General features: G+C 42.3%; 1 protein-coding gene across 6 annotated transcripts; it reads right to left on the bottom strand.

The window, feature by feature from the left end:
* Window positions 1-973: 973 nt before the first annotated feature.
* SPG21 (SPG21 abhydrolase domain containing, maspardin) lies at window positions 974-27,454 on the bottom strand. Of its 6 annotated transcripts, none has more exons than XM_080667425.1 (9): window positions 27,184-27,454; window positions 23,137-23,223; window positions 19,707-19,868; window positions 16,894-16,974; window positions 15,614-15,759; window positions 8,290-8,398; window positions 5,669-5,776; window positions 2,615-2,755; window positions 974-1,695 (listed from the first exon to the last, which is right to left on the bottom strand). In XM_080667425.1, exons 2-9 carry the CDS (start codon window positions 23,197-23,199, stop codon window positions 1,579-1,581), a joined length of 927 nt encoding a protein of 308 aa, XP_080523551.1. In that variant the 5' UTR covers window positions 23,200-23,223; window positions 27,184-27,454; the 3' UTR covers window positions 974-1,578. The 6 variants fall into 6 exon arrangements, with proteins under 6 accessions (XP_080523551.1, XP_080523550.1, XP_080523554.1 ...); XM_080667424.1 differs by having other exon boundaries at window positions 27,245-27,452; XM_080667428.1 differs by lacking the exon at window positions 19,707-19,868 and having other exon boundaries at window positions 27,184-27,446.
* Between the last annotated feature and the right edge of the window lie 110 nt (window positions 27,455-27,564).

The raw sequence follows: 27,564 nt of genomic DNA, 5'->3' as shown, positions 1-27,564 counted from the left end.
ATCAACATTGGAGTACTGTCACTGTCCTGCAGCCCCTGAAGAAATGATGCTTGTGTGCGATGATCAGCAGTGGCAGCTAAACCATCGGGGGGATTTCCCAGTGACTGGATCAGGCTGACAAGGAGCAATCTTACGAACTTAGACACAGAGAGACATTATGTACCTCCTAAAGTTCCCAACAGGAAGCACACACCACCTGTGAAGCATTCCTGCTAAAAAGAATGAGCTCAAACTTGCTCAAGCCTCTGCAATTATCAGTTTATGGGAAATACCAGGGACAGAGAAGTTAAAGAAGTTGCCATCAGCCAAATCCAGACTGTGGTGAATTCTATAGGGCAAACAAGCCTGTTTCTTCAACAAGTAAATAGCAAGAAAAAAATACAGGGCAGAGGGACTTATAGTTTAAAAGAGATTTAAGAGACATTTCAATCAAATACAAAGTGTGAACTTTGTATGGAAGCCAATTAGAACAAGTCAACCATAAAAGGATGTTTATGAGGTAGTCATGAATGGGAATACTGACTAATGATATGAAGGAATTTCTGGTGAACAGTTAAATGTGTTAATGGCATTATGGAAATACTTATAGATAAAATCATATGGTATCAGAAATTGCTTTAAAGTAATCCACTGACGGGAGTAGGTGTGGAAGAAGGGCTGGTGGGATAAGAGATGACAGCACTGTCCATGACTTGATAATTTTTGAAGCAAGGTGAGTGGGATATGGTTCATTATATTATTTTCTCTACTGTATGTGTGTTTAAAATTTTTCATTAAGGAGGGAAAAAGAAGGTCTGAAAAGTACCTGGTACAGAGTAGCAGCTCAATAAATGATAGCTACTGTTATTTTACAATGAGCAAACTGTGCTTAAGAGAGATTAAGTAAGTTACCTAAAGTCACCCTGAATTGGCAAACACCATGGTCTTGCTTCTCAGAAAGTCCTATGTTTGTGTAGCCCGATAAAATAATCATAAAAGCCACTCACTGAAATTTATTTTTTATTCCAAATGACTGTAATAGCTAGAAAGACAACAGCTAAACCTCAAAACAACTTGCATAACTGGAATTGGAAGTTGTTGCTCTGCAGGAGAGTAATCGGTATGGTGACAACCTTGGCACTTTGGTAACAGTTATAACAAGACAGCACAGAAACAACCAATGTCCTTCTGATACACAATCTGGATGTGCAGTATCTATAGCAAATGATATAAAAAGGAAGAAAGGAAAGAAGAAAAAATAAAGACAAGGAAAAACTCCCACAAAATCCAAACCTCTGAAAGAAACATTCACGTAAGTACACAATGGTGAAGACTTTTGGTAGCAAAATTGTCACAATTCTTAAAATGGGAGTCTTCAAAAGTACTTCTTCAAATTCAAAAGCTAAAAAACCAAAGAGGGAACAGTTACACTGGCTTAGAAGAGCTGCCGCCTGTCACAAAGGTGACCATCAGTCCTACTTCCGAACAGTGATAACCGGTGAGCCTGATGAACTGAGCAGAGGCTGACTGGCGGGCACTGATGTCACTGATGGTACAAGAACATGCTGGGTCACTCGTCATCACCAGCAAAAGCGCCAGCTATTGCTCCTCCTGACTGAGGCCGAGGTTGCCTTTCTGCACCTCGAGCTCCTCGGCACTGACCATCGATGGGTCGATGGCCGCATATTTGGTTCCATGGAATTGCAGCAAATGTATCTGTAGAAATGCAGAAACATTATTTAAACGTCACCATAGTATGTAAATGTCTTGTACCTCTAAAATTAGAGTAATACCTACTAATTAGAGAAAAATTGGAAAAGACATAAATGTCAAAAAAGTATGTTTAAAAACCACAGTTTGGGATCTTTGTTCCTCATTTAATATGTAGCCAGTCTCTCTAAGTTCCTACAAACTCTTGACAAACATCTGAAGTGGCGCATGCTGCTCCATGAGCAGGGGTTCACCCTTCCCTCTGCGGCTGCAAGGCAGGGCCTTCCCAGTCTCGGCTGTGCTGCCTAGCACCATGCTGAATGTCTCTGGGCATCAAGCTTTTCTGTATTTAGGATCCTCTCCTTAGGACCCATTTCCACAAGGGGATGACAAGATCAAAGGACGTGACTGTTGCTGTTTTTAAAGACTCTTAATACTTTCTGCCAAATTGTCAAAAACAATCATTTCTCACCGATATTCTAATACCCATTTAGGTAAAGGATGAAGAGGTGCTGTATTTATAGATGAAATTTGTTAATTTTTTAAAAATGCATTAAAAATAGATGAAGAAGTCACTTCATGGAACTCAGATTGACCCCATGGAGTTCTGGTGTCCTGCTCTGACTGACGTCATCGTGTCCAGGCGGCAAGGTCACATCCTACCAGAAGGTGCTTCAGTGTGTGGAGGTGGGTGGGCCTGTTGTTCTTAGAAGAGGGATGGTGGGCAGAGTCACCTGGGGATCTCTAATATATCTGCTCAAATTATCCTATAAATTATTAATGTAAACTTGCTTTATTGAATCAATGCCTCAGTCCTACAGAGAATTCTATAGTTCTCTTACTCCACATTAAAAAGAAAAAGGCTTTATGTTTCAAACCATACACGTCGGGTTCAAAGTGCTCTGGGTTCCAAGCTGGGACGCACCTGTACATAGAGATTCACCTCTGCACTTCTGCACAGGTACGGGAAATTGCCTCCCGTTTTAAGGTGAGCCCTCCGGGCGTTAGGATACAGTTTGTACATTTCTTCTTTAGCTTCGGTTGAAAGTGCACTCTGGTCAAATACCTTTTGAAAAAAGACAAGGTTGTAACCTACTGGTAATTTAATATGTTCTTTTCACATCATGGAAAGTGCCACCCTAGGCATTTCTTCCCCATGAAGAGACACTGCTGAACCCCGGTGCAGTAGGGGCCACTTCCTTCTGCTTGCTGATCCCCAGCGACTCCAATGCAACGTAAGACATTAGCCACAGATTTTGATGCCAAATGTCTCCTGCAATCTCTTTATTTTTTTTGGGGGGGGGGGGGTTAGGGAGGGGGAGGAAATTCTTCTATGATTTCCTTTTTCCTTAAACATAGCTAACTAAATTAATAGAATATTAATAGTGAACAGGCATTATTGAAAAATGCCAGTTTAATTTTTTTTTTATATATTTTATTGATATTTTTACAGAGAGGAAGGGAGAGGGATAGAAAGCTAGAAACATTGATGAGAGAGAAACATCGATCAGCTGCCTCCTGCATACCCCCCACTGGGGATGTGCCCGCAGCCAAGGTACATGCCCTTGACCGGAATTGAACCCGGGACCCTTCAGTCCGCAGGCCGACGCTCTATCCACTGAGCCAAACCGGTTTCAGCGCCAGTTTAATTTTTAAAAAATCGTAAAACCCCAAAGAACTTTAAAATTTTACTATTAGTTAATAACAACTATATAAGTAGTATATGCTCAGTAAAAAAAAAAAAAAAAAAAAAAAATCCAAAAAAATTTTACAAGTATGAGGAAAAGTCCTTGGGGGGGGGGGAGGGGGGGCCATTGCTAGCAGTTTGGGGCATATGATTCTAAACATTTTTCAATGCCGACACAAACCGATGTTGATACACATATGCAAAAATGTTTTTCAAAAGTAATTTAAAAGAAACAAAAAAATGCATCTCATGTTGCTAAAGCTTAGAGACAGTTTTCAGTGACCATGTACCCAAGTGGCGGGCAGTTTTAAAAGATGAGCAAGTAGATCAAATGCACCGCGAGGAGCAGACATTCCACCGAGAGTACTTAAAGGTTGCTCAGTGTCATGGTGAAGGTCAGAATGTAGAGATTACAGTGGAAAATGAAAACAAGTTATCATGCTTATCATGAATAATTTTCTGACAAAAATCAACTTTTTAAAATACCCTGTTATTTGAATTTAAGAATAAATCTATTTTTGAGGCAAGATAGTTATATGATATTTTTTAAAAAGAATAAGCCAAGCCCTAACCAGTTTGGCCCAGTGGATAGTGTTAACCTGCGGACTGAAAGGTCCCAGGTTCAATTCCGGTCAAGGGCATGTACCTTGGTTGCGGGCACATCCCCAGTGGGGAGTGTGCAGGAGGCAGTTTCTCTCTCATCAATGTTTCTAACTCTCTATCCCTCTCCCTCTCCCTTTCTCTCTGTAAAAAATCAATAAAATATATATATAAAAAAAGTATAAGCCAAAACCACAATAAAATACCACTTTATATCCACAGGGATGGCCAATATCAAAACAACAGAAAATAACAAGTGTCGGTGAGGATATGGAACAACTGGAACCTTGGTGCATTGCTGGTGGAAATGTAAAATGGTATAGTCACTGTGGACAACGATATCGTGGTGTCTCAAAAAGCTAAACACAGCCAAAACCGGTTTGGCTCAGTGGATAGAGCGTCAGCCTGCGGACTGAAAGGTCCCGGGTTCGATTCCGGTCAAGGGCATGTAACTTGGTTGCGGGCACATCCCCAGTAGGAGGTGTGCAAGAGGCAGCTGATCGATGTTTCTCTCTCATCGATGTTTCTGACTATCTATCCCTCTTCCTTCCTCTCTGTAAAAAATCAATAAAATATATTTTAAAAAAAAAAGAAAAAAAAAAAAAAGCTAAACACAGAGTTACCATATGACCTCAGCAATTCCACTTCTAGGTATATACCCAAAAGAATTTAAGTACAGACTCAGACATTTGCACACCCATGTTCAGAGTAGCATTATTCACAATAACCAAAAGGTGGAAACAACCCAAATGTTCATCTACAGGTGAATGGATAAATAAAATGAGGTATACACTTACAATGGAATATTATTCAGCCTTAAAAAGGAATGACATGCTAATACATGCTACAACCTGGCTACAGGGACGAGGAGGAGGGAGCAATGGGGAATTACTGTTTACTGGGTACTGAGTTTCAGTTTGGGATGATGAAAAGTTCTAGAACTAGATAATGGTGATGGCTGTACAACACTGTAAATACACTTAATGCCACTGAACTGTACACTCAAAAATGGTTAAAGTGGTCAATTTTATTATGTATAATTTACCATAACTCAAAAATATAAGAAATTTTTTTTTTTTTTTTTTTTTTTTTTTTAAATATATTTTATTGATTTTTTACAGAGAGGAAGGGAGAGGGATAGAGAGCTAGAAACATCGATGGGAGAGAACCATCGATCAGCTGCCTCCTGCACACCTTCCACTGGGGATGTGCCCGCAACCAAGGTATATGCCCTTGACCGGAATCGAACCCGGGACCCTTCAGTCTGCAGGCCGACGCTCTATCCACTGAGCCAAACCGGTTTCGGCAAAATATAAGAAATTTTTGCACTAATTAGACTTTATGGGATTCTTGATTTGCTGCCCTCCTGAGGCACCTTCTCTTTACGCCCAGATGTATAATAGCTAAAGTGTAATATCTGTTAATAAGAATAAAAATAAATATACCAAAATGGGTAAGAATTACCACGTTTGTTTAAATTTATTCTGATTTCGATTGTGTTATCCCTGCCAGGAAAAATAGAGGATAAAGAATAAACAGATTGTTTTGGAATTAAGGAAGCTGAAGAGATTTTTTAAAAAATCCAAGCTGCCTTTGAAGAACATTGAGAAAATTATAAAATAATTATGAGGAGGATCTTGACATACACATTTAAAAAGATAAAGCATCTATTTCACTTAAAAGAAAGCTTACATCCATGATGGTTACAGGGATGTCCCGAATTTTATGAGGTTCCACATAAGAATTTTGACAATTCAGGGTAAGTCTTGAAGCCAGTTCACTCTGACCCAAACTTTCCAGCTACAGAAAGAAACACAGGTAAAGAGTTTTTGAATTAATTTTGTTTTTCACATTTCCATTAAATCCACAGATAATATTTGTGCTTATAAAAGAGGGATCATGTGTCAGGGGGCCAGGAAGGTCACTGACAAGGAAACACATGTATTTGAGAGCCATCAACGAGGCCTCTCCAGTGGTGGCATTTTTCTGTTCTGGGAACCTGGCCTTTCCTAGTCTTCCACCTGAACTGCTTTTTCAACTCCATGCCCATGGGCAGCAAGCCAATTCCCGTAGCTCAAAGACAACAGATAGCCCTAGCCAGTTTGGCTCAGTGGATAAATGGCGGCCCACGGATTAAAGGGCTTTAGGTTCGATTCCAGTCCAGGGCATGTACCTCAGTTGCAGGCTCGATCCCTGGCCCAGGTCAGGGTGCGTATGGGAGGCAACCTATCAATATCTATCTCACATCGACATTTCTCTCTCATCGACGTTTCTCTCTCTCCTCTCTCTCCTCCCTCCCCTGCTACTTTCCACTCTTTAAAAAAATCAATGGAAAAAATATCCTTAGATGAGGTTTAACAACAACAAAAAAGACAACAGATAAACATTTAGGAGATCTTAGAGCTGGATAAGACCTCAGAAATATTAACTAGCCCAGTAGTTTCTAAATGCAAGACTAGTCCTGGCTGGGTAGCTCAGTTGGTTAGAGCGTCGTCTGGATATGCCAAAGTTGCAGGTTTGATCCCCAGTTAGGGCACATACAGGAATCAACCAATGAATACATAAATAAGTAGAACAACAAATTGATGTTTCTCTCCCTTCTTCTCTCTCTCTAAAAGAATCAATAAATAAAAATTTAAAAATCCTATATAATAAAGAGATAATATGCAAATTGACTCCCACACCCTCACACAAGATGGCCACCCCCATGTGGTCAAAGATGGCCGCCACAAAATGGCCAGCAGGGGAGGGTGGTTTTGGGCAACCAGGCCAGCAGGGGAGGGAAGTTGGGGGCAACCAGGCCAGCAGGGGAGGGCAGTTGGGGGTGACCGGGCTGGCAGGGGAGGGCAGTTGGGGGTTACAGAGCCAGCAGGGGAAGGCAGTTGGGGGCAATCAGGCCAGCAGGGGAGGGCAGTTGGGGGCAATCGGGCCAGCAGGGGAGCAGTTAGGCATCGATCAGGCAGGCAGGGGAGTGGTTAGGGGGTGATCAGGCTGGAAGGCAGGTGAGCGGTTGGGAGCCAGCAGTCCCTGATTGTGAGAAGATGTCCCAGATTGGAGAGGGTGCAGGCTGGGTTGAGGGTCACCCCCCCCCCCCCGCACAGTGCACGAATTTCGTGCTCCGGGCCTCTAGTCCTATCTAATAAAAGAGTAATATGCAAACTGACCGTCACTCCAACACACAAGATGGCTGCCCCCATGTGGTCAAAGATGTCTGCCCCTATGTGGACACAAGATGGCCGCCACAAGATGGCCAGCAGGGGAGGGCAGTTGTGGGCGATCAGGCCAGCAGGGAAGGGCAGTTGGGAGGGACCAGGCCAGCAAGGGAGGGCAGTTAGGGGCGATCAGGCCTGAGGGGAGGACAGTTAGGGGTGACCAGGCTGGCAGAGGAGGGCAGTTGGGGGCAACCAGGCCTGCAGGGGAGGGCAGGTGGGGGGGACCAGGCCTGCAGGGGAGGGCAGGTGGGGGGGGCCAGGTTAGCAAGGGAGGGCAGTTAGGGGCAACCAGGTCAGCAGGGGAGGGAAGTAAGGGGTGACCAGGTCGGCAGGAGAGGGCAGTTACGGGCAATTGGGCTGGCAGGGGAGAAGTTAGGTATCGATCAGGCTGGCAGGGGAGTGGTTAGGGGCTGATCAGGCTGGCAGGCAGAAGCGGTTAGGGTCAATCAGGCAGGCAGGCAGGCGAGTGGGAGCCAGCAGTCCTGGATTGTGAGAGGGATGTCCAACTGCCCTCCAGGATCGGGCCTAAACAGGCAGCCGAACATCCCTCGAGGGGTCCCAGATTGGAGAGGGTGCAGGCTAGGCTGAGGAATACACCCCCCATGCATGAATTTTGTGTACTGGGCCTCTAGTCTATAATAAAAGTGTAATATGCTAATTAGACCGGACAGCTGAATGACCTTCCAGATGATCTTCCAGAGGACCTTCAGGAGGAAGCCGGGGCTGTGAGGGCCAAACCCCTTGCATGAATTTCATGCATCAGGCCTCTAGTAAATAAATAAATGCAAGCCTATAGAGCTGCTACATCAGATTCACCTTGAGAAGGTAGGAGTGGGTAATGGAATAAAAATACAGAAATCCCAGATCCCATGCCCAGGAATTTCAGTTTGATGGTCTGGAATCTGTATTTTGAAAAGATCCCCACAATGATTCTGAGGAATTACCAGCAGTAATATCTTTTGGATATATTAATTTAGTACGGAAGGCTACTCAATAAGCACCTCTAATACATCCTCAATGAGACAGATGTTTCTTTAGGAACCAAGGAAACATGAAAACTCCCAGTATAAGTTGTCACCACCCCAATACTACAATCCTTACCCTGTCCACCATGAAATCAATGGCATCAGCCATCACAGGGTCCACTGGGCCAGATGAAAAGTTTCCAAGAACTATTTTTTTTAGCATAAATGATGGCATCAGCCAAAAGCTGTAAAACAAAGACCTGATAATTTAAACTTCCAAGACTATACATAAATAGCAAATATTTATTCAACCCTGAAGTGTTGCTATATTAGCTACTTAGGATCTAGAGCTAAAAAGACCTAGTCCCTTCTTTCAAAGTGCTCAGCATCTTGTTTCTATATACACTTTCCCAAGCTCCCAAAGAATTATGCTTAATATGACTAAACTTTTGAGGATTTAAATAATTGTAAGTGACTAGAGGCCGGGTGCATAGATCTGTGCACATTGAAAGGAAATAAATTAGAAGAAATATTTTAATATCGCTATTCGCCCTTTCTCTATAATAGAAGTGTCAACCAAATTCACAATCGACAATGACAGATCAAAACACACACGTACAATTGGCGCCAGGGAGAGCTTTATATGTATCGTGCATGCGTGAGTCAACTTAGCCTTTTATAACTATAGAATAAACTTGCTTAATTAGACCAGCTTTCTGATTTAGCTAACCTTTTTCCAGCCTAGTGAAGCACCCCAACTTCTCTTTCAGGTAATTGTTAGCAATACAGCAGTAAATATCAACGCAAAGCAGATTATTATTGTAGATCACGCAGGGAGAACAAAGGGTAAAATATTTAACTGTAGCAGTGTTTGACTATATTATGTGCAGTGAGAAAACCTGAAGTCATCTTCAAGGTGCACCATTTCTTAATTCTTTTCAGTCGGGTCAAGTTTCTAAACTTTCTAAATCTCTGTTTTCTGGCTAATGAAAAGAAAATAGGATCCCACAAAGTCTCCTATCTACCTATTCCAGGACTTCTGTGAGGATCAAATGAGATGAGGCATGGGAAAATGCTTCACAGGCATTTGGTTAAAGTGTGAAATGTTGGCCCCTGGCTATAAAGCAAGTCATGTTCCTGGGCTGGAGAAACTGCAAGGAGGCTAGCCATTGCTAGGGGGAAGAAGCCAGGCGTTGCTATGTGACATCATTACCCAGCGCCCACAGTGACTGTTTCCAGGCTGGGCTGGGCTGTGGGCCACATTTTGTTCCATGGGGTCTCAGCAGTGTCGGCTGCGATTTTGTGGGCTGTCGCTCTGGGGTGGTGGTGGGGCCTGTGTCCCACTTGGGGGAAGCTGAGTGTTGCTTTGTAGGTGCCAGGTCCGCGGTGCCAGTGCGCATCATGGCAGCTCCTGCATTGAGTGTCTGCCCCCTGGTGGCCAGTGTGCATCATAGCGACTGGCTGATCGGTCGTATACTTAGCATATTAGCCTTTTATACATATAGATATTTCAAAATAACTTTACCAAGGTTGACATTCTAATGATTCCAAGACTTTTTTTTTCCTAATTGCTAAACCATATTTCCAGTGCTAACCTATGTCTTATAGAAGACGGAAAACCTAAGACATCAACTTTCACATTTACATCATCTTTGGATTGACGGATATTTCAAAACAGATTTCAAATTAGCAAAATGAGAGTTATTGTTCCTCCCAAAGTTTGCTACTAGTAGATTCCACTGGTCTAATTCAAGGCAATTCCATCTTTATGAATTTCTATGTGGTTTTTGGTTGCTATTAATAATAATTGGTTGATATTAATTATATTAATGATATTCTATTAATTACAAATGCTAAGAGCTATTATATAGGGTAAAACACTAATTTCTCTAAGCCTACAGTGAAAATGACTTGTAAAAGGTGCAGATCACCTTCTGATGCATATTCTCAGTAGATTGGCCTTGTTGGAAGCTGAGCTTCCCTCACAAGGATAGTCGGCTGTCTTTTACTTATCTAAGTTCTCCACCTCACCCCCAAAGCTTTCTTATTTTCTAAAAAGGCCTGATGCCTAGGTATGCATTAAGGGGAGTAGACCCTGTTGTCTATGCTCACCTCTTTGACCTCAGTGTATGGCACATAGGAAATGCTCAGATATTTGTTAAAAAGTAGCTAATATGCCCAGCCAGTGTGGTTCAATGGTTGAGTGTCGAGCCATGAAGCAGGAGGTCATGGTTCAACTCCTAATCGGGTCAATTGCCAGGGTTGTAGGCTCGATCCTCAGTAGAGGGAGTGCAGGAAGCAGCCGATTGATAATTCTCTGTCATTATTATTATTTTTAAATATATTTTTATTGATTTCAGAGAGGAAGGGAGAGGGAGAGAGAGAGACATCATTGATTTGGGGATTGAGCCTACTACCCAGGCATGTGCTCTTGACCAGAATTGAACCCAGCACTCTTCAGTCCTCAGGCCGATGCTCTACCCACTGAACCAAGCCAGCTAAGGCTCTCTGTCATTATTAATGTTTCTATCTTTCTCTCCCTCCCTTCCTCTCTCTGAGATCTATATATATATATATATATATATTTTTTTTTTAAGTAGCTAATATGCAAAAAATACAAAATGGCTTCTGACAATTGAAACATTAAAAATTATCCAGCCCTGGTCGGTTGGCTCAGTTGGTTGGAGTTTCCTCCTGTGCATGGAAAGGTCTTGGGTTCAAATTCCAGTCAGGGTACACACCCAGGTTATGTATTTGATCCCTGGTGTGGGCACGTGCAGGAGGCAACCAATTGGTTTTACTCTCTCACAAATGTTTCTCTCTCTCTCTCTCTCTCTCTCTCTCTCTCTCTCATCAATAAAAGTATGTCCTCAGGCCCTGGCTGGGTATCTCAGTTGCTTAGAGCATCATCCCAGTACACCAAGATTGCAGGTTCTGCTGGAGGCTAATTCCAGCATGTCATAATAAATGCAAGAAGTCTTCAAAAGGTTGATGGGCTTCTATATTCAGCAGGGCTGAATCATATTACCTGCTGCTGAAATAGCTGAAGGCATTTCCTCAAACCTGAAAATCTGCATATATTATTACCTGCTGCTGAACAGCCAAAAGCAGTTCCCCAAACCTGACAATACTTTATTGTTTAACAGGCCTTACTTTTGATATGTATATTTGCTTTGCTTTAGGGCAATTTGTGTTAATAAAAAGCGAGGGGTCCAGAGATTTGGAGAACTTGGTTACTATAGCTAAGTCTCCTCTGGCTCCTGGCAAGAATACCTTCCAAATTTATATTTCATGTCCAGTCTCTTTATTAATTTACTGCAGCCCCTTCTCCAGATTCCTGAACGCTTCTAGATGCAGGGAAAGACCCCTGGCAAGGTTCAATCCTGGTCAGGGCACATACAAGAATCAACCAATGAATGCATAAATAAGTGGAACAACACATCGTTATTTCTCTCTCTCTTCCTCTCTGAAAAAAAATCAATAAATAAAAATTTAAAAAGAAAAAAAAACTGTACTCAGATGAAGATTTTAAAAAATCATCAAAAATAATCAATGAGAGAGAAACCAAGATGGCAGTATAGGTAAGCACCTAAACTGCTGCCTCGCACAATGATTTCAAAACTACAACTAAAAGACAGAACGGACACCATCCAGAACCACAGGAAAGCTGGCTGAGTGAAAATTCTACAACTAGAAGGAAAGAGAAAAGCTCACAGAGAATTGGAGGTACGGCAAAGGGTCTTTGTGCGCGCAGAGAGGAAGGGCGGCTCAGAGCTTGGCTGACTTTCTCTGGCGGAAGGGGGAAGGAAGCCCCCGACCGCACTGAACCCCAGTTCTGACTGCACTGAACCCCAGTCCCGGGCGAAACCCCGTGGACCCAGGCTCATACAGGGGGAGTCTGGACTGTCAGGTAGAGAGAAAGGCACCTGGAGACTCGGAGACCCGGGGGAGACCCGGGGGAGCCCCGGCGGGCAGGGGTCTGGAGGCGCGCGCAGCAGTGTGCACAAAGGCTGCGGAGGTTGCCACAGGCTTTCCCTAGTGGAAGGGAGTCAGAAGCTCCTGACTGCACTGAGCCCCAGTTCTGACTGCACTGAACTCCAGTTCCAGGCGAGCCCCTGGGGACCCACGCTCTTGTGGGGGGAATCTGGACTCTCGGGCGGAGACTCGGGAGCCGGGGAAGGCAGAGGTCTGCAGGCGCGCGCACGCGCAAGGGCAAGGCTGACTGGAAGCCAAGACTGTCTGCTCCGCCCTGAGACTCCACCCCATCCAAGCTGAGCACAGAGGCTATTGTAATTTGGCAAGTCTAATCCTATAAGGCTGTCTCCAGCACCGAACTTCTCCCAGCATAGACACAGCTGATCCTTACAGCCAACTGGCCTGGAGGTCAATTCCTCCCAGTGATACCAACAACAATCAGGACTTAACTACAACAAGGCTGTACACACAGTCCACAAAGGGGTGCACCAAGAGTGTCCACCTCAGGTTAACTGGGGAGGCCGACCCACTGGGCCATATAGGAAACCTAGCACACAAATCTACCCTACCAACCCAGGGAAGCAGTGAAAATGTGGCGTCAAAGAAACAGATCACAAACGAAAGAAATGAAGGAAAACAAACGACTGGATATAGAATTCAAAACCACGGTTATAAGGCTTTTCAAGAATATCCTAGAAAAGGCCGATAAATATAACAAGACCCTCGAGGATATGAAAAAGGACCAACTAGAAATTAAACATACACTGACTGAAATAAAAAATATTATACAACAATATTTTTTATTTCAACAACAGACTAGAGGAACACAAGAATCAAGTCAAAGAATTGAAATACAAAGAAGCAAAAATCACTCAACCGAAAAAGCAAAAAGAAAAAAAATCCAAACAGTTGAAGATAGTGTAAGAAGCCTCTGGGACAACTTCAAGCGTACCAACATCAGAATTACGGGGGTGCCAGAAGAAGAGAGAGAGCAAGATACTGAAAACCTATTTGAAGAAATAATGACCGAAAACTTCCCCCACCTGGTGAAAGAAATAGACTTACAAGTCCAGGAAGCTCACAGAACCCCAAACAAAAGGAATCCAAAGAGGACCACACCAAGACACATCATAATTAAAATGCCAAGAGCAAAAGACAAAGAGAGAATCTTAAAAGCAGCAAGAGAAAAACAGTTAATTACCTACAAGGGAGCATCCATACGATTGTCAGCTGATTTCTCAACAGAAACTATGCAGGCCAGATGGGAGTGGCAAGAAATTTTCAAAGTGATGAATAGCAAGAACCTACAACCAAGATTACTCTACCCAGCAAAGCTATCATTCAGAATTGAAGGGCAGATAAAGAGCTTCACAGATAAGAAAAAGCTAAAGGAGTTCATCACCACCAAACCAGAATTATATGAAATGCTGAAAGGTATTCTTAAAGAAGAGGAAGAAGAAAAAAGTAAAGATAAAAATTATGAACAACAGCCGAAACCGGTTTGGCTCAGTGGATAGAGCGTCAGCCTGCGGACTGAAAGGTCCCAGGTTCGATTCCGGTCAAGGGCATGTACCTTGGTTGTGGGCACATCCCCAGTAGGGGGTGTGCAGGAGACAGCTGATCGATGTTTCTCTCTCATCGATGTTTCTAACTCTCTATCCCTCTCCCTTCCCCTCTGTAAAAAATCAATAAAATATATTTAAAAAAAAAATTATGAACAACAAATACATATCAACAAGTGAACCTAAAAATCAAGTGAATTAAAAACCTGAGGAACAGAATAATCTGGTGAATATAATAGAATCAGGGGCATGGAAAGGGAGTGGACTGATAATTCTCAGGGGGAAAGGGGTATGGGGGGTTCAGGAAGAGACTGGACAAAAATCATACACCTATGGATGAGGACAGTGGGGGGTGGTAAGGGCAGAAGGTGGGGTGGGAACCGGGTGGAGGGGAGCTATGGGGGGAAAAAGGAGAAACAATTGTAATAATCTGAATAAAGATTTATTTTTTTAAAAAAATCAATGAACTTTTTAGTACATCACCTGGATATGAAGTACCTGTAGCTAATGTATACAAGAAATCGTTGCATGAAGGCTGAGTAAACTACTGAGATGACTTCAGGAAAATAACAGAGTGCAATCTTAAGTAGATGTGAAAGCCATGAAAACATCGTTTACCTATAACATTATGTGAAAACCAACCTGATTAGACAGGCATGTTCAGTCACTGGGCTATGTTTTAGGGTAGAGCTTAGCCTTGTTAGCAATGAAAGAAATGCATATTAAGCTAGTATTAAGGTACCATTAGATCCCTATCAGAATAATTAAAATGACAAAATCAATGAGAGGATAGCTCAGAGGGAGCAGGTACACCCCTGGTTGCCCCACAAAGCAGTCCACCATCCCCATCTTTCTGAAAAGCAGATGAACATTAAGTGTCATGACCTGCAGATCATCTGGTGACAGACTAAATGCTCTACTCCAGGAATGGGAACCTTTTTTCTGCCGAGGGCCATTTGTATATTTATAACATCATTCGCAGGCCATACAAATTATCAACTTAAAAATTAGCCTGCTATGTTTGGTCAAATATTTAATTAACTCACCCCTAATGCCTTGGCAGGGCCAGACCAAATGACATTCCCCACCCCTGCTCTACTCTATCCATTTTGGGGAACATATCTAAAGGAAGTAACCCAGAAAGGGAAGGAAAAAAGTAATTTGTACAAAGATTTACGATAGAATACGATGAAAAACTAGGAGAAGCCAAATGCCTAAAGAAACCATTTCAGTCAATACATAGAATCATATATAATAAAAGGCTAATATGCAAATCGACTGAACGGTGGAACAATCAGTCGCTATGATGCGCACTGACCACCAGCGGGCAGACACTCAACACAGGAGCTGCCCCCTGGTGGTCAGTGCACTCCCACAGGGGGAGTGCTGCTCAGCCAGAAACCCTAAGCTGGGCTCACAGCTGGCGAGCGCAGCGGCGGTGGCCTGAGCCTCTTCCGCCTCCTCAGCAGCGCTAAGGATGTCCAACCAACTGTCAGTCAGACATCCCCCAAGGGCTCCCAGACTGCAAGAGGGCGCAGGCTGGGCTGAAGGACCCTCCCTCTCAAATGCACAAATTTCGTGCACCGGGCCTCTAGTGTTTACATAAAATAATAAGTGCAACATGTAGAACACAAAAATAGCTGCATTTGCACCAAAGAGAAACTGTAAGAGCTTATGAATGCATATTACACAAAGCTACACAATAATTTAGAGTAAATGAAATAGTTGAATTCAGAGTTCATTCAATTCTTTTCTTTTGCAAAGATGACTATTTCTAATTTTAAAAGCCAGGGCAGTTTCAGAAGACAGAAGTAGAAATGACTTCCCTCCCTGGTGCACCAAGAACATCCACAAAAGCCAACATTTCCAAAATTCTATTAAACAAAAATAGTAACAATTTTGGCCAAATGTTTACGTCCTTACCTGTTTGCAGTCCAAGTTTGATTAAAGATAGAGGTGTCACTGAAGGAATTGCAGAGGATGAGGGAATGGACTCTGGGAGATTTGTGAGTGTATTCAGCAAATTTCTGAGCCAAAAAGCCTCCCAAGGAAGCCCCAAAAAGATGAACCTAATTGTAAACAAGCACAAGGAGGATCTTATAACAATGATTAATCCTGAACATAAATATAAAAAACAACACCCCATTGTTTTAACTGTCACCAACCGCAGAAGAGAATGTCACTACTGGCCAACAGACTAAACTATCTATTGCAGTTAGAATTTTAGGAAATATTGTACTTAAATGCAATTTATGCACCCCTCGAAAAACAATACAACTGTGCGTACAAATCATACAAGTTAAAGAAATACTCTTCACAGATTACATTAGAAAATGAAACCACTTGGCAGTTTCTGTTTAAGAAAACTATGATTCAGGCCCAAACTGTTGTTTCTCAGTGGTTAGGCATAGACCCACGGACCAAGAGTTCACCAGATCGATTTCCAGTCAGAGTACATGCCAGGGTTGCAGGCTCGATCCCCAGTAGGGGGTCTGCAGAGGGTGTGCAGGAGGCAGCTGATCGATGATGTTTCTCTCTAATCAGTGTTTCTATCTTTCTATCCCTCTCTCTTCCTCTCTCTAAATATCAATTAAAACATATTTAAAAAACTCCCAAACACTATGATTCAGTAATTCCACTCTGAAAACATGTCCACACCAAAAGTTGTACAGCATTATTTATAATAGCCAAATATTCTGGAAACAATCCAAATGTACACCAACTAACGAATGGATAAACAAAAAGTGCTATATTCATAAATGGGATATTATTTGACAATAAAAAGAAATGAAGTAGTGATACGTGCTACAACACGGATGAACCTAAAGAAGCCAGTCAGAAAAGACCACATATAGTATGATTTCACTTATACAAAACATCCAGAACAGCAAATCCATAGAGACAGAAAATAGAGTAGCTTGCCAGGGTTAGGGGGAGGGTCGGTGAGGAGTGACTGCTGAGTATGGGGTTTCTTTTTGGAGTGAAAAAAGTGTTCTAAAATTGACTGTGATGATGACTGCAGATATCTGTACATATGCTAAAAATCTTTGAATTATAGACTTGAAAAGGGGTACACTGTATGATATGTGACTTTTATCTCAAAAGAGCTTTTATTTAAAAAATCAGAGAAAAACAACACCAGGCTTTATAATGCAAATGTTGCATTAAAGTCACACGTAAGTAATTAGTTTCATGGTACTCACTTTATCCAATTGTAAATGGTCTAAAAGCTTTCTGAATCCATCACAGAATTCAAGGTGGTCCCAATAAACTGGATATTGCAACTGAAATAATAAAACAATTTATTATTTTTATAACTCATATATATCTGAAAAATTTAGGACTCTCATAGCATTTCTCAGTTGCTCAAGTTTTGCTCCTTATTCAAAATATGTGAAAATGTTTCTCACCTTTTCCTAAACTTCAAAATTCACATTTTATCTAACAGACCAATTTTAAGAAGAATAAAAAGTAAGCACATTCTAGTGATATTATGTGAATAACAATTTCAACTCACATCAATTTCCTTTCCAAATAGCTGAGAAACTCTGAGGTTCAAAGGTGCACAGAGCAGAATCCATCATGTAAAGAAATACTGTTTCTCCTTAAATCTAAATTCATTCTGAGTTATGGCTCAGGAGAACTAGAAACAAAATCTAAGGAGAGCTCCCTCTCTTTTGTGTAGTATTTCTTTAAGGGAGCATTCAATAAAATTGTTCCTTTTTTTAAATTGACTTAGTCTGTATGATTTCTTGAACTTTTTATTTTGTGACCAAAAAAGTATGGTGCTTGACCCTAAGTCACCCATCTATTAATGCTGATGATGAGAGGACAAAAAGAAATACAAGTCACTAACTCTTTTCTAGGGAACTCAGGCTTGTCACCTAATAATTCCCTCTCTTTAATAATATGTAAAACCCATCGGACAGGCTTGTTGTTTTAAGTACTTACATGCATTTTGTCATTAATAAATCATTAGAATAAATACTGCCATGTAAATTATGGGATCATTTCAGATTTGATGTACTTTAAAAATTTGTGTTACTTTTACTATTAAAATTCCATTTGTGGATAAGATTCTGCTATTTCGAGACAGCATGGAGAACAGATTCTTCCTAGCAGAAAATTGAGAATTTGAGTAAGATGATACCCTAAAAGAGAGATGAGAGAGAGAGGAAGGGGGAGGAGGAAGGGAGAGAGAGAGAGAAATCAATGAGAGAGAGAACCATTGCGGGGGGGGGGGGGCGCGGGGGGAGAGGACAAGAGGAAAGGAGAAAGAGAGACATTGATCGGCTGCCTCCCATACAGGATTGAACCCGAAAGCTATGGGACGACACTCCAACCAACTGAGCCACCTGGCCAGGGCTAAAACCTTTAATTTAAAAAGATCTGTGCTCTGGACAGGTGAAAAGATTGTATACAACTTACTGCACACATAACTTAGTACAAGTAAGACTGGAAAAATCTAAATAAGATGGATGGATTATATTAATATCAATACCCTGGCTGTGATATTGTACGATGTTTTGGGAAATGTGACCATTGGAAGATACTGGGCAAAGTGTAAAAGGGATATCTTGTGTATTATTTCTTACAACTGCATGTGAATTGTAGATTTCACTTAAAAATTTAAATGAAAAAGGTATCTGTGCATTTTAACTGCTAGATACTAACAAACACCTAATAAGTTTCAAAACCTCATGGGATTAGGCATTCTGTTCAAAGAACAAAGTAATTTTGAAACACTGCTGGCCTTTTCTTGATTGATTACCTAGCTAATGAAATAGGGAAACCCCACATCAAGCAGCTTCAGGGCAAGAAGGAACATCCAGCCAGAAGGCAAAATATCAAAAATGCCAGTTTAGAGGGATAAACAAAGCCAGCTGTCGACAGCGCTCTTTGGAGGGACAGAGCTTGGGGTGCTCAGTCTCCTCCCTGGCTGACCCACAGTGGCCACAGGAAGGCTGTCCTGTGTGAAGCTGCAGAGGGCTGGGATGAGGGCGGTTACCACCCTGCTCTCATGGACGGCTGTCCCCAAAGAGGGATTACTGAAATCCCAGAACAAGAGAGGTTATGTTGCAGAGACTCCAACGTGCCATATGAGGAATGGTTCAGGAATCTGGAGGAGTTGACCAGGGAAGAAAAGACCTGGGAGGAAGGCAGCAGGCAGTGCCTGCTGATAATAACTAGTTTTCTCAGGAAAGACAAGGGCTGTCAGCAGGAAGAGGAATTCATTTGTTTTGTGTGGCCCCAGTTGGTGGTGCCCTCAGTAGAATTTTTGGTTGCCTTCCAAGAGAAGAGATCTGGCCCACGTTTTCTTTCCGTTAAGACAGTAAATAAAATGTATAACAGCAACTGTCGTCCCATGGGAAGTACCATTTACATGTTACTATCCCAGGTCCCAGAAACAACTGCCAGCTCCAAAGCAAAAGAGCCTCCCTTCCTTGGAAGTTAGAGACCACCCTCCATTGTCCCTACAGTTGAGGCACGCCAAGAAATGTCTTCCCCACCAACCTTTCACAGAGAAGACTCAAGAAGCTTCCAGTCACCCAATGTTAGATCTCTTTGCTGCCTAGTATTCCATGCTCACCTCCCCTGAAAGCAGTGGTGTAATAAACGAGGAGGGGAAATGGAGTCAGAAGACTGAGCTTGGTTCTCCCTCCACCACCTGTTGGCTGTGTAATCACTAAAATAGCCTGGATCTCAGTTTCTTCATCTACAAACAACAACAATGCTTCCTACTGATCAGACTTGTGAGAAGAGGGACAGGAGAGAATGCACAGAGAAGCTGGGAGTGCAGAAAGCTTCCGACGGAGGTTTGTCCCCTTTGCATCTCTGTATGTCTGTGTATTATACCACCTTCCTTCGAAAGGCTTCATCTCACATTTTAAAAAAGGAAAACAGTACCTTACCTCAATAAAAAATGTGCCCTTCACTATAGTTGATCAGAAATAGAAGCACAAAACCCCCCACAAAATGTGGACCTGAACTGGAATACGGAATCAATAATACTTACAGCTATCACCCGGTAACCCCATCCACTCAGAGCCAAAATCTGCTGGAAAAATACATCTGCAGTTCCGCTGACTGGGGGGAGAAATATGAGAGGACACCTAATATTTCTGGGACCTGCATCATACAGCGACCATATCTTACTGTCATCATCATCCACGATGATCTAGAGGGAAAGTTATAAAAAATAAAGGAAAGTCTTACAGATTTGGTTTTTGTATTGTTAACTTCACACTATAATTTTGCTGACAATTTTAATACCACTGCCTTGTTTGTTAAAAGGTAACCTGGGGGGAGGGGTCACGCCAGAGTAGTACGTAAAATAAACTGCTTTGGTCTCCTTTTCCTTCTTTGGTGCTAAGGAAATATTCCACAAAACTGCTCTATACTCCTCCAAAGAGCTGCTTTTTCTACCAGCTTTTTAATTTTCCTTTCCATTTATGATTATATGAAGTCTATTTTGTTTACCACTAAACAGTAAACTCTGTACATGGCATCTTGTTTCTTCCCCTTATGTGTGCGTGTGCGTGTGTATGTGCGTGTGCGTGTGTATGTGTGTGTGTGTGTGTAGGAGGGCAGTTTGCAGAATCATTCTCCAGTGCTGGCCCAGAGGACTGACTGGGATCCACAGGGTCAGAGTGTGAACCGGGGAGGCAAGGGAGAGAAAGACTTCAGGCTCTAGGGAGAAACTAGATAGAGATGGTACCATTCAGGAGATGCTTCAGGAACCTGATCTAGAACAGTCTTCCAAAGGCGAGACTTCTGCCAGAGAGGAGGGATAGGCAGGGTGGATGTCACTGTCCCAGGAGAATGTTTCAAATCATTCTGTTGGGTGTGAGGAGTGGGTACAGGAAAAACTGGCTTTTGGGGGGAAAAAGTGGGTGGGAAGGAGGAAGGTCTTCAGAAACCCTCCTGATTTAATGGTTCTTGACCCAACAGGGGAAAACAATGAGCTTTAAATGAGCTGAGATTATTCAAGCGCTCAGCACAGAGTTTGGCAGATGCTCAGAGTTCAATCAGTGTTAGCTATTAGTATCATTCACTGCGTGTTAGTTTTTGTTTTCTTTGACTTTTGGTGGTATTTGGAAAAGCACATTAATGGTTTGAACTTTTGCCAATGCAAATCAATATTCACCCTACTTTCACATTAAAAAGTTCAAAGCCTCCAGGTCCAATTTTCGGAGATCTCCCAGCTGGCAGCGCTGTGAACCCCATGGTGTCACTCTGGGTGGCAGCACACTGACCATGGTCACTGACGTTACCGGGAGCAGACAACAGCACAAGGCAAAGTCCAGAGAGCCCTGACAATCCCCTTTAGGACGTGCCCAGGCCACAGGTGGTCACAACAGTATCTCACATGCATGTTTATGTCCTATGTATTTTATTGCTCACATTTTTGCTTTTCATGCCTTTTTGCTGAAATTGTGATAAAAATCTATCAATGGCTTTGACAGTGCACACAGTAAATCTCAATCTTGTAGTAATAAAATTCATATGAGAAAAGATCTCTAAAGTTTTCTAGAAAATTATTTCAATAATCCAATTTGGAAGACAAATAACAAAAAATAGCATGTTCTTTTTTATTTCTCTCCCCCGCCCCATCTCCAGTTTTACAGAGATATAATTGACATAGTATGTTCTAACTATAAGCCATAAATACAAAGGTTATCACTTCAACTTCCTCAGAGTTCTTTGAATGGCAATTTTGTCAGAATTCCTTTAGAAGTCACAATATCTGCTTGATAATTTAAAATCTAGCACCACAAAATTTATCAAGCAAATTTATCATGACTTTTGTGGGCCAAATTGACCTGACAACTGCAGAAAATCACATCAATAAAACAACTTCCTATAACTGCTTCTTAGACTATTTAGATAGGTTTGGGTTGTTCTGGGTCTGGTGATCGGCTTGTTAAGTGAGTCCATCAAGAGGAGCTCATATGAGTTAAGCTGAGGGATGGGACAAAGTAGAGGGACTCCAGAGGCCATTTCTCCTTTTGGCATGGGCAGTGGTTTCCCAGGGAGCAAAAGAAAGGGAGCTCCCTTTGGTAATCAGTCAAGTACTTCCAGCTCTGAAGTCAGACTAATTTTTTTTTTTTAATATATTTTATTGATTTTTTACAGAGAGGAAAGGAGAGGTATAGAGAGTTAGAAACATCGATGAGAGAGAAACATCAATTCAGCTGCCTCTTGCACACTCCCTACTGGGGATGTGCCCGCAACCCAGGTACATGCCCTTGACCGGAATCGAACCTGGGACCCTTGAGTCCGCAGGCCGACGCTCTATCCACTGAGCCAAACCGGTTAGGGCTGAAGTCAGACTAATTTGATTTTAATCCCAACCCTACTAGCCTAGAACAGTGCTTGGCACATAGCAGGCATGATCTGTTGACTAAATGAGTGACTATGTCCTAAGGAGAATGAACTAGGCCAGTGGTCGGCAAACTCATTAGTCAACAGAGCGGCAAACCACGGCTCGCGAGCTGCATGTGGCTCGTGAGCCGCAGTTTGCCGACCACTGAACTAGGCAATCCTAGAATCCCTTCTAACGTGGGCAACCTTTAACAAGCTAATCACTGTGAGTCTCAGTTTTCTCATCTATAAAATGGGCACACCACTACCCACTTTGTTAAACTATTGAAAAAAATTAAATAAGATATCTAGGGACTTCCTACAACAGTGCCAGGTATATAGCAGGTATTCTGTCTATACTTGGAAAACTGTATCTCAAATTTTTATATGGAGAGTAATTTTGTTATTAATTCAAATTTGCATGATACTTCCACAGCTGTCTACCTTGACAAAATAACAGAGACATAGATGATCGTCAGGTCATAGTATTCTTAATACTTTTGCAAGGAGATAAGCAAAGATTTTATTCTGTGATGTGAACAGCCCTTGTCTAATATGATCCCAAAACATCTAGAATTAATCTGGGACTCAGAGTGATTAGTAAAATTTCAAAATAAGTGTTTGGTGCTTTTGGACATCCCAGGAAATAAAGTTTCCAGAAGATGACCGTGGCAGAGTGAATAAATCATTGCTAACAGAGGATCTCTAATGTAACCCATGTAAATCTTAAATCTTTGGAACAGAAAAATGCTTTATAATAGAATCTGATTGCCCTTACTGTATAGTTGCTATTGCTGTAAGCTTTCCACTAAACTACACTAAGAAGTACACGTATTCTTGCTTGCTTGAATATGTAGAAGTAATTATAAAATAACGAGTATATTTATATTCACTTTTACTCTTGAATGAGCCTCAAAAGTTGACTGTACTTGACAGAGAAGGGGCAAACTTTATGCTCTGAAACCCAAAGTCATGATACTTGGCAATAACCTTTACTCTCAAACACTGTAAGACATAACATCTAAATCACATACAAAAACAATATAAGATTTTGGAAATAAGTGTAGTAAAACCATACATACCTTTTTAAGGGGAACTGTACTTCTAAACCAGTTATAATCAGGAGAGACCTTAATCTCTCCCATGATTAGCTGAAATGGAGGTTAACCCTGAAATAAAAGAATGTGATGTTTCATGTCAAGAATTCATGTTCACAAGAGAACTAAATGTACAGTCTGGTCTAGCTATACCAACAATGCATACTTTAAAGGGTAAAACTGAGGAAATGAGCTATTTTTAACTTGCTGATATATACTTAAAGCACAAAAAACAATTTGGTGACATGCTAGAATCATAGAGCAGGAAGAGGCCTTGAGAGATAATTATTCACACCTCTGGTTCTTTCAAAAGAGGAATCTGGTCTAGAAAATTTAAACGACTAAACAGAGATGCCATGGCTAATTCAGAGTCAGGACCAGATGCAGGACAGTCTTTTCTGACACCAGATTGCTGTCCTAGTTAAATGATTCCAAAGTGCAGTGCCATCCCCTATCTTTTGACAATATCTTATTAATCCATCTAAATAAAGATATTCCTGTCTGATAGAATTATAGGGGACAGTCCACACTAAAGAAAGGAGGTAATGTAAGCCTGCTTCCTGATCAATTCACCAAATACCATAAATCTAACTGTAGTGGAACATAACTTCAGAACCTCACATGTAGTTCTTAATGCAAAATACAGGAAAATTGCTATTCATATTAGTGTGATTAAAAATGATCTAATATCCTCCAAAGATCTATGATAATACATGAGGGTAGGTTTGAAGGCACTAGAACTAGCAACCAAACAAAACATGTGCCTTTACAAGAAAATGTGTGGTCTTTTGTAGTGAGATTAGTGATTTCTAGCTCTTATAGTTCTGTGACCTCAGAACAGTCACGGACCCTCTTTGGGCTAGTTTTCTCACCTATGACTGTTTCACCATGGTATCTCCAACACCTAGAGCAGTGCTTGGCACACAGCAGGCATTATCTGTTGACTAAATGAATGACTATGTCTAAGGAGACTGAACTAGGCAATCCTAGAGTCCCTTCTAACTTGGGCAACTATGGGGGTTGAACTGGCTGAGCATCTTCCATTTAAAGGCTGGTCTCTTTGCTCAGGCATGTGTGTTGTCATAACAGAAACCTGAAATTATAGTTCCCTGTTGTAGATTCTTATTGCCAAACAAGGAACTTCCACCCATTAGTTTCGAAGGATTCAGATACCTACAATGTACCCTGTGTTCTACCCCAGGGCAAGCCTAGATTTCCTAGGAGGGCTAGGATGAGTTTGGGATCTTAGGATTTAATTTCTGGGCTGACTCTGAGCTGTCATTTTAGAGGGGCTTCTCTGGACTGAGCAGGGGCAGGGGATTCTAAAACCAAAGGAGCTCGCCCAGTGGGCATGACTCAGTGGTTCAGCGTCGACCTATGAACCAGGAGGTCACAGTTCAATTCCTGGTCAGGGCACATGTCTGGGTCGCTGGCTCGATCCCCAGTGTGGGGCTTGCAGGAGGCAGCTGATCAATGATTTTCTCTCATTATTGATGCTTTTATCTCTCTCCCCCTCTCCCTTCCTCTCTAAAATCAATAAAAAATATATTAAAAATAAATAAATAAAACCAATGGAGCTCTTCCTCCTTGGACCTCCACATCTCCCTCAGTCACACAGGGCACTCAGCAGTCTCAACTGCTAATCTCTAACCTTGAGGGATTACTAAATTGAACCCCAAGGAAATGGTGAATGTAGAGATCCAATATTAAATTTGATTTACAACCTTGACATTATAATAATGGTCTCTTCTCTCAATGCTAAGATGGTACTTTTAGAAAAATTTGTTAAAATCATAAATTGCTCTAAAGTACCAAGAAAATCATTAGCCAGTCCTATCCTGAAAATCACTGTGCACACACATATAGTTTTAATTCATACTGAAATAAAGAAAATCATTCTTTGCATATCCACTTTCTCTTAAATATTAACATGTTAAAAATCTTAGCCATTTGAACTATAGCCTTTCTCTGAGCTGCTTACCACTTTTAATTGAAAGCAGCTACCATACATAGTTAATTCTGGAATATTTTCAACCTGGACAGACTTGAAATATTCCTATATCGCCTAAATAGTTCCTAACAGAGACTTTTTTTATTATTGCATTACTATAAACAATTACCATTTTACAGAAGAAAACATCAAAAACATGTTTAGCAAAAAATAAAAAACTAAAAAATCTACCCAATACATTTATAAAACACCTTAGCTAATTAAAAGCAGAAAGCTTCCTTCTAGATTTACCAAACTTGACATAAAACAATTATTCATAGTTTGCAATCAACTGCAATGGACTAACCAAACTACTCTACACAGGCACATACATTGACTGTCATCCACTTCTTCCCATAGCAATAAATAGAAAAATATTCCTTACCACAGTCCTCAATATTATTCACAACCACCCAGCATCATAACATTTTATAACTAATCTTGCTGGAGAGAGTCCTGTGACTAAATTTTTGTAGAGGCAAGTGATTTTAACACTTGTGCTAGTTTGGCAGTACATGAAAGGTAAGACAGATAGCAAATGCTGCATATGACCAACTGACATCTAAGTGAAAAAAAGCTCACTGCTGCAAAGGGAAAGCAGCTGTGAGCAGTATGAAAGGGAAGTTTGTTCTCCCAACTCTCTTTCATTCACTGAAGGGGTATACTTTTCCAAGTCACAAGAAGAACATTCTGTATATGGCAAAAAAGGTTAACCGAGATTGTGACCAAACTGGTTGGTATTAAAAAAAGAAAGAATGTAGACCATGAGCTCAACACTGATCTGATCTCTCACAATTCAATTCTTCACAAAAACGAAAGCACCTGTCATGCTGGTAGGGAAAGGGCTGCAGAGATTAGCCTTGATCTTGCCCAAGGAAGCCCCTCCTCCAGGAATGCTTTGGCCACCTGGTCCTCCCTAGAGCTGCTTGTCAATAAAACTGCCAGTTGTGAGTGTGCACCAAGAATTACCAACATTTATGTCTCAGTTTCTGCAGAACCTGCCAGTTTACAGTCAATGAAATCACCTTTACCAATGTTTGTCACATAACTAGCTTAACTACTCAGAGGTTTTCTGAACCTTTATCTCAATCTGTAGTTGAGCTACATATGCACAATCTATGATTATTATTAACACCACAATAACAAAATATTGAACCTGAGAGTCTCCAGGAGAAGCAATTGGCTTTTTAAAGCAAGTTGCCCGTGCCTTACCACATCAGAAAATAGCTATCTTTTTTTTTTAGATATCTTCAGGGGAAGACTTATCTCTTTCATTATCTTCTAAACCTCATGGGAGGAAAAGTTGCCTACTTGACATTTCTTCTGTGACACCTCACCTTGTTCTGTCTTGGTATAAAAGCTTTTGGAATATTGCACACAGCTATTAAGTTACTCCTTTGTGCTAACAGGAGCTGCAACATTGTAGGTGGAGAAGCAAGAACTCACAACTCCCCAGGAAAACGAGAAGAGGAAAAGTGAGAGACTCTAGACAAGTCTCACACCTGGCCCTACTCAGCAATGACAAAGTCATTTGTCACTTTCAGGCTGAGGCCCAATCTCCAAAATAACTGGTCTCCGCTCAGAGTTCTTAAAAGTTTACTGGAAAACATGTTCCTGGGCTGCAGCAGCGTAGCCCCAGGAGGGGATTACAGGAGTATGCCCTGATCAGGCGCCCCACCCTCACCCTAGACGACCTCCACACGGACCCCCATCTTCTCCCAGTCCCACCGGTGACAGCCACACAAAGGCAGGGTCACAGGCACATCGACCACCCCCATGAACCCAGACGTGAGCTCAGTCTCTGTCTCCCTGTCTCTCGGTCTCTCTCTCTCTCTCTCACACACACACACACACACACACACACACACACACACACACACACACACGGACATGTGATCACGTGCATGGTCACAAGGATCGGCCCACTCACAAAGTCACACCGACTGGGACAGCAGCTCACACACATACATACACACTCACCTGCAACCCCATACACATCACACACCACACCCCCGCTTCCCAGGGCCTTGCTCATCCCTCACCAGCCGTGGCCGCCCCCACGTCCTCTTCCCTCCTCCCCAAGGCGGCTCTTCCCTCCAGTACCGGAGCGGGCCGGGGAGGTGCCTTGGCCCGCGCGGGGCCGGCGGCCGGAGCGCTCAGGACCCGCAGGCGCAGCAGGCTGTGGGGACGCACAGGACCGCCGGCCTCCGAGGGGCGGGGCGCGCGGCCGAGCGAACCTGGGCCGCCCCGCTCCCTCCTCCCGAAACGTCCGCGCATCGGCAGCCTCTCTCCCGCTTCCGGGTTCGAAGGGGGTGGGGCCACGTAGTGAGGAAGGGGCGGGGCTCCGGTGGTCACCATGGCGACGGGCCCAGTGAGAGAGTCTCGCGCTCAGGCTTCTTCCCCAGGGGTGGGAGCCAGCGTCC

This window comes from Plecotus auritus, assembly GCF_963455305.1.
Source record: "Plecotus auritus genome assembly, chromosome: 1".
In the NCBI taxonomy this organism is placed as follows: Eukaryota; Metazoa; Chordata; class Mammalia; order Chiroptera; family Vespertilionidae; genus Plecotus; species Plecotus auritus.
The sequence above is the reverse complement of the archived record's forward strand: the minus strand, read 5'-3'. Positions and strand labels throughout refer to the sequence as shown.

Coding starts and splice junctions, on each gene's coding strand:
- SPG21 (XM_080667425.1), bottom strand. CDS start 23,199: ATGGGAGAGATTAAGGTCTCTCCTGATTATAACTGGTTTAGAAGTACA. Junction 8,399..15,613: donor CAAACTTGGACTGCAAACAG/GTAAGGACGTAA, acceptor TTTGTTTTACAG/CTTTTGGCTGATGCCATCAT. Junction 5,777..8,289: donor TTGATTTCATGGTGGACAGG/GTAAGGATTGTA, acceptor TTCTTTCTGTAG/CTGGAAAGTTTGGGTCAGAG.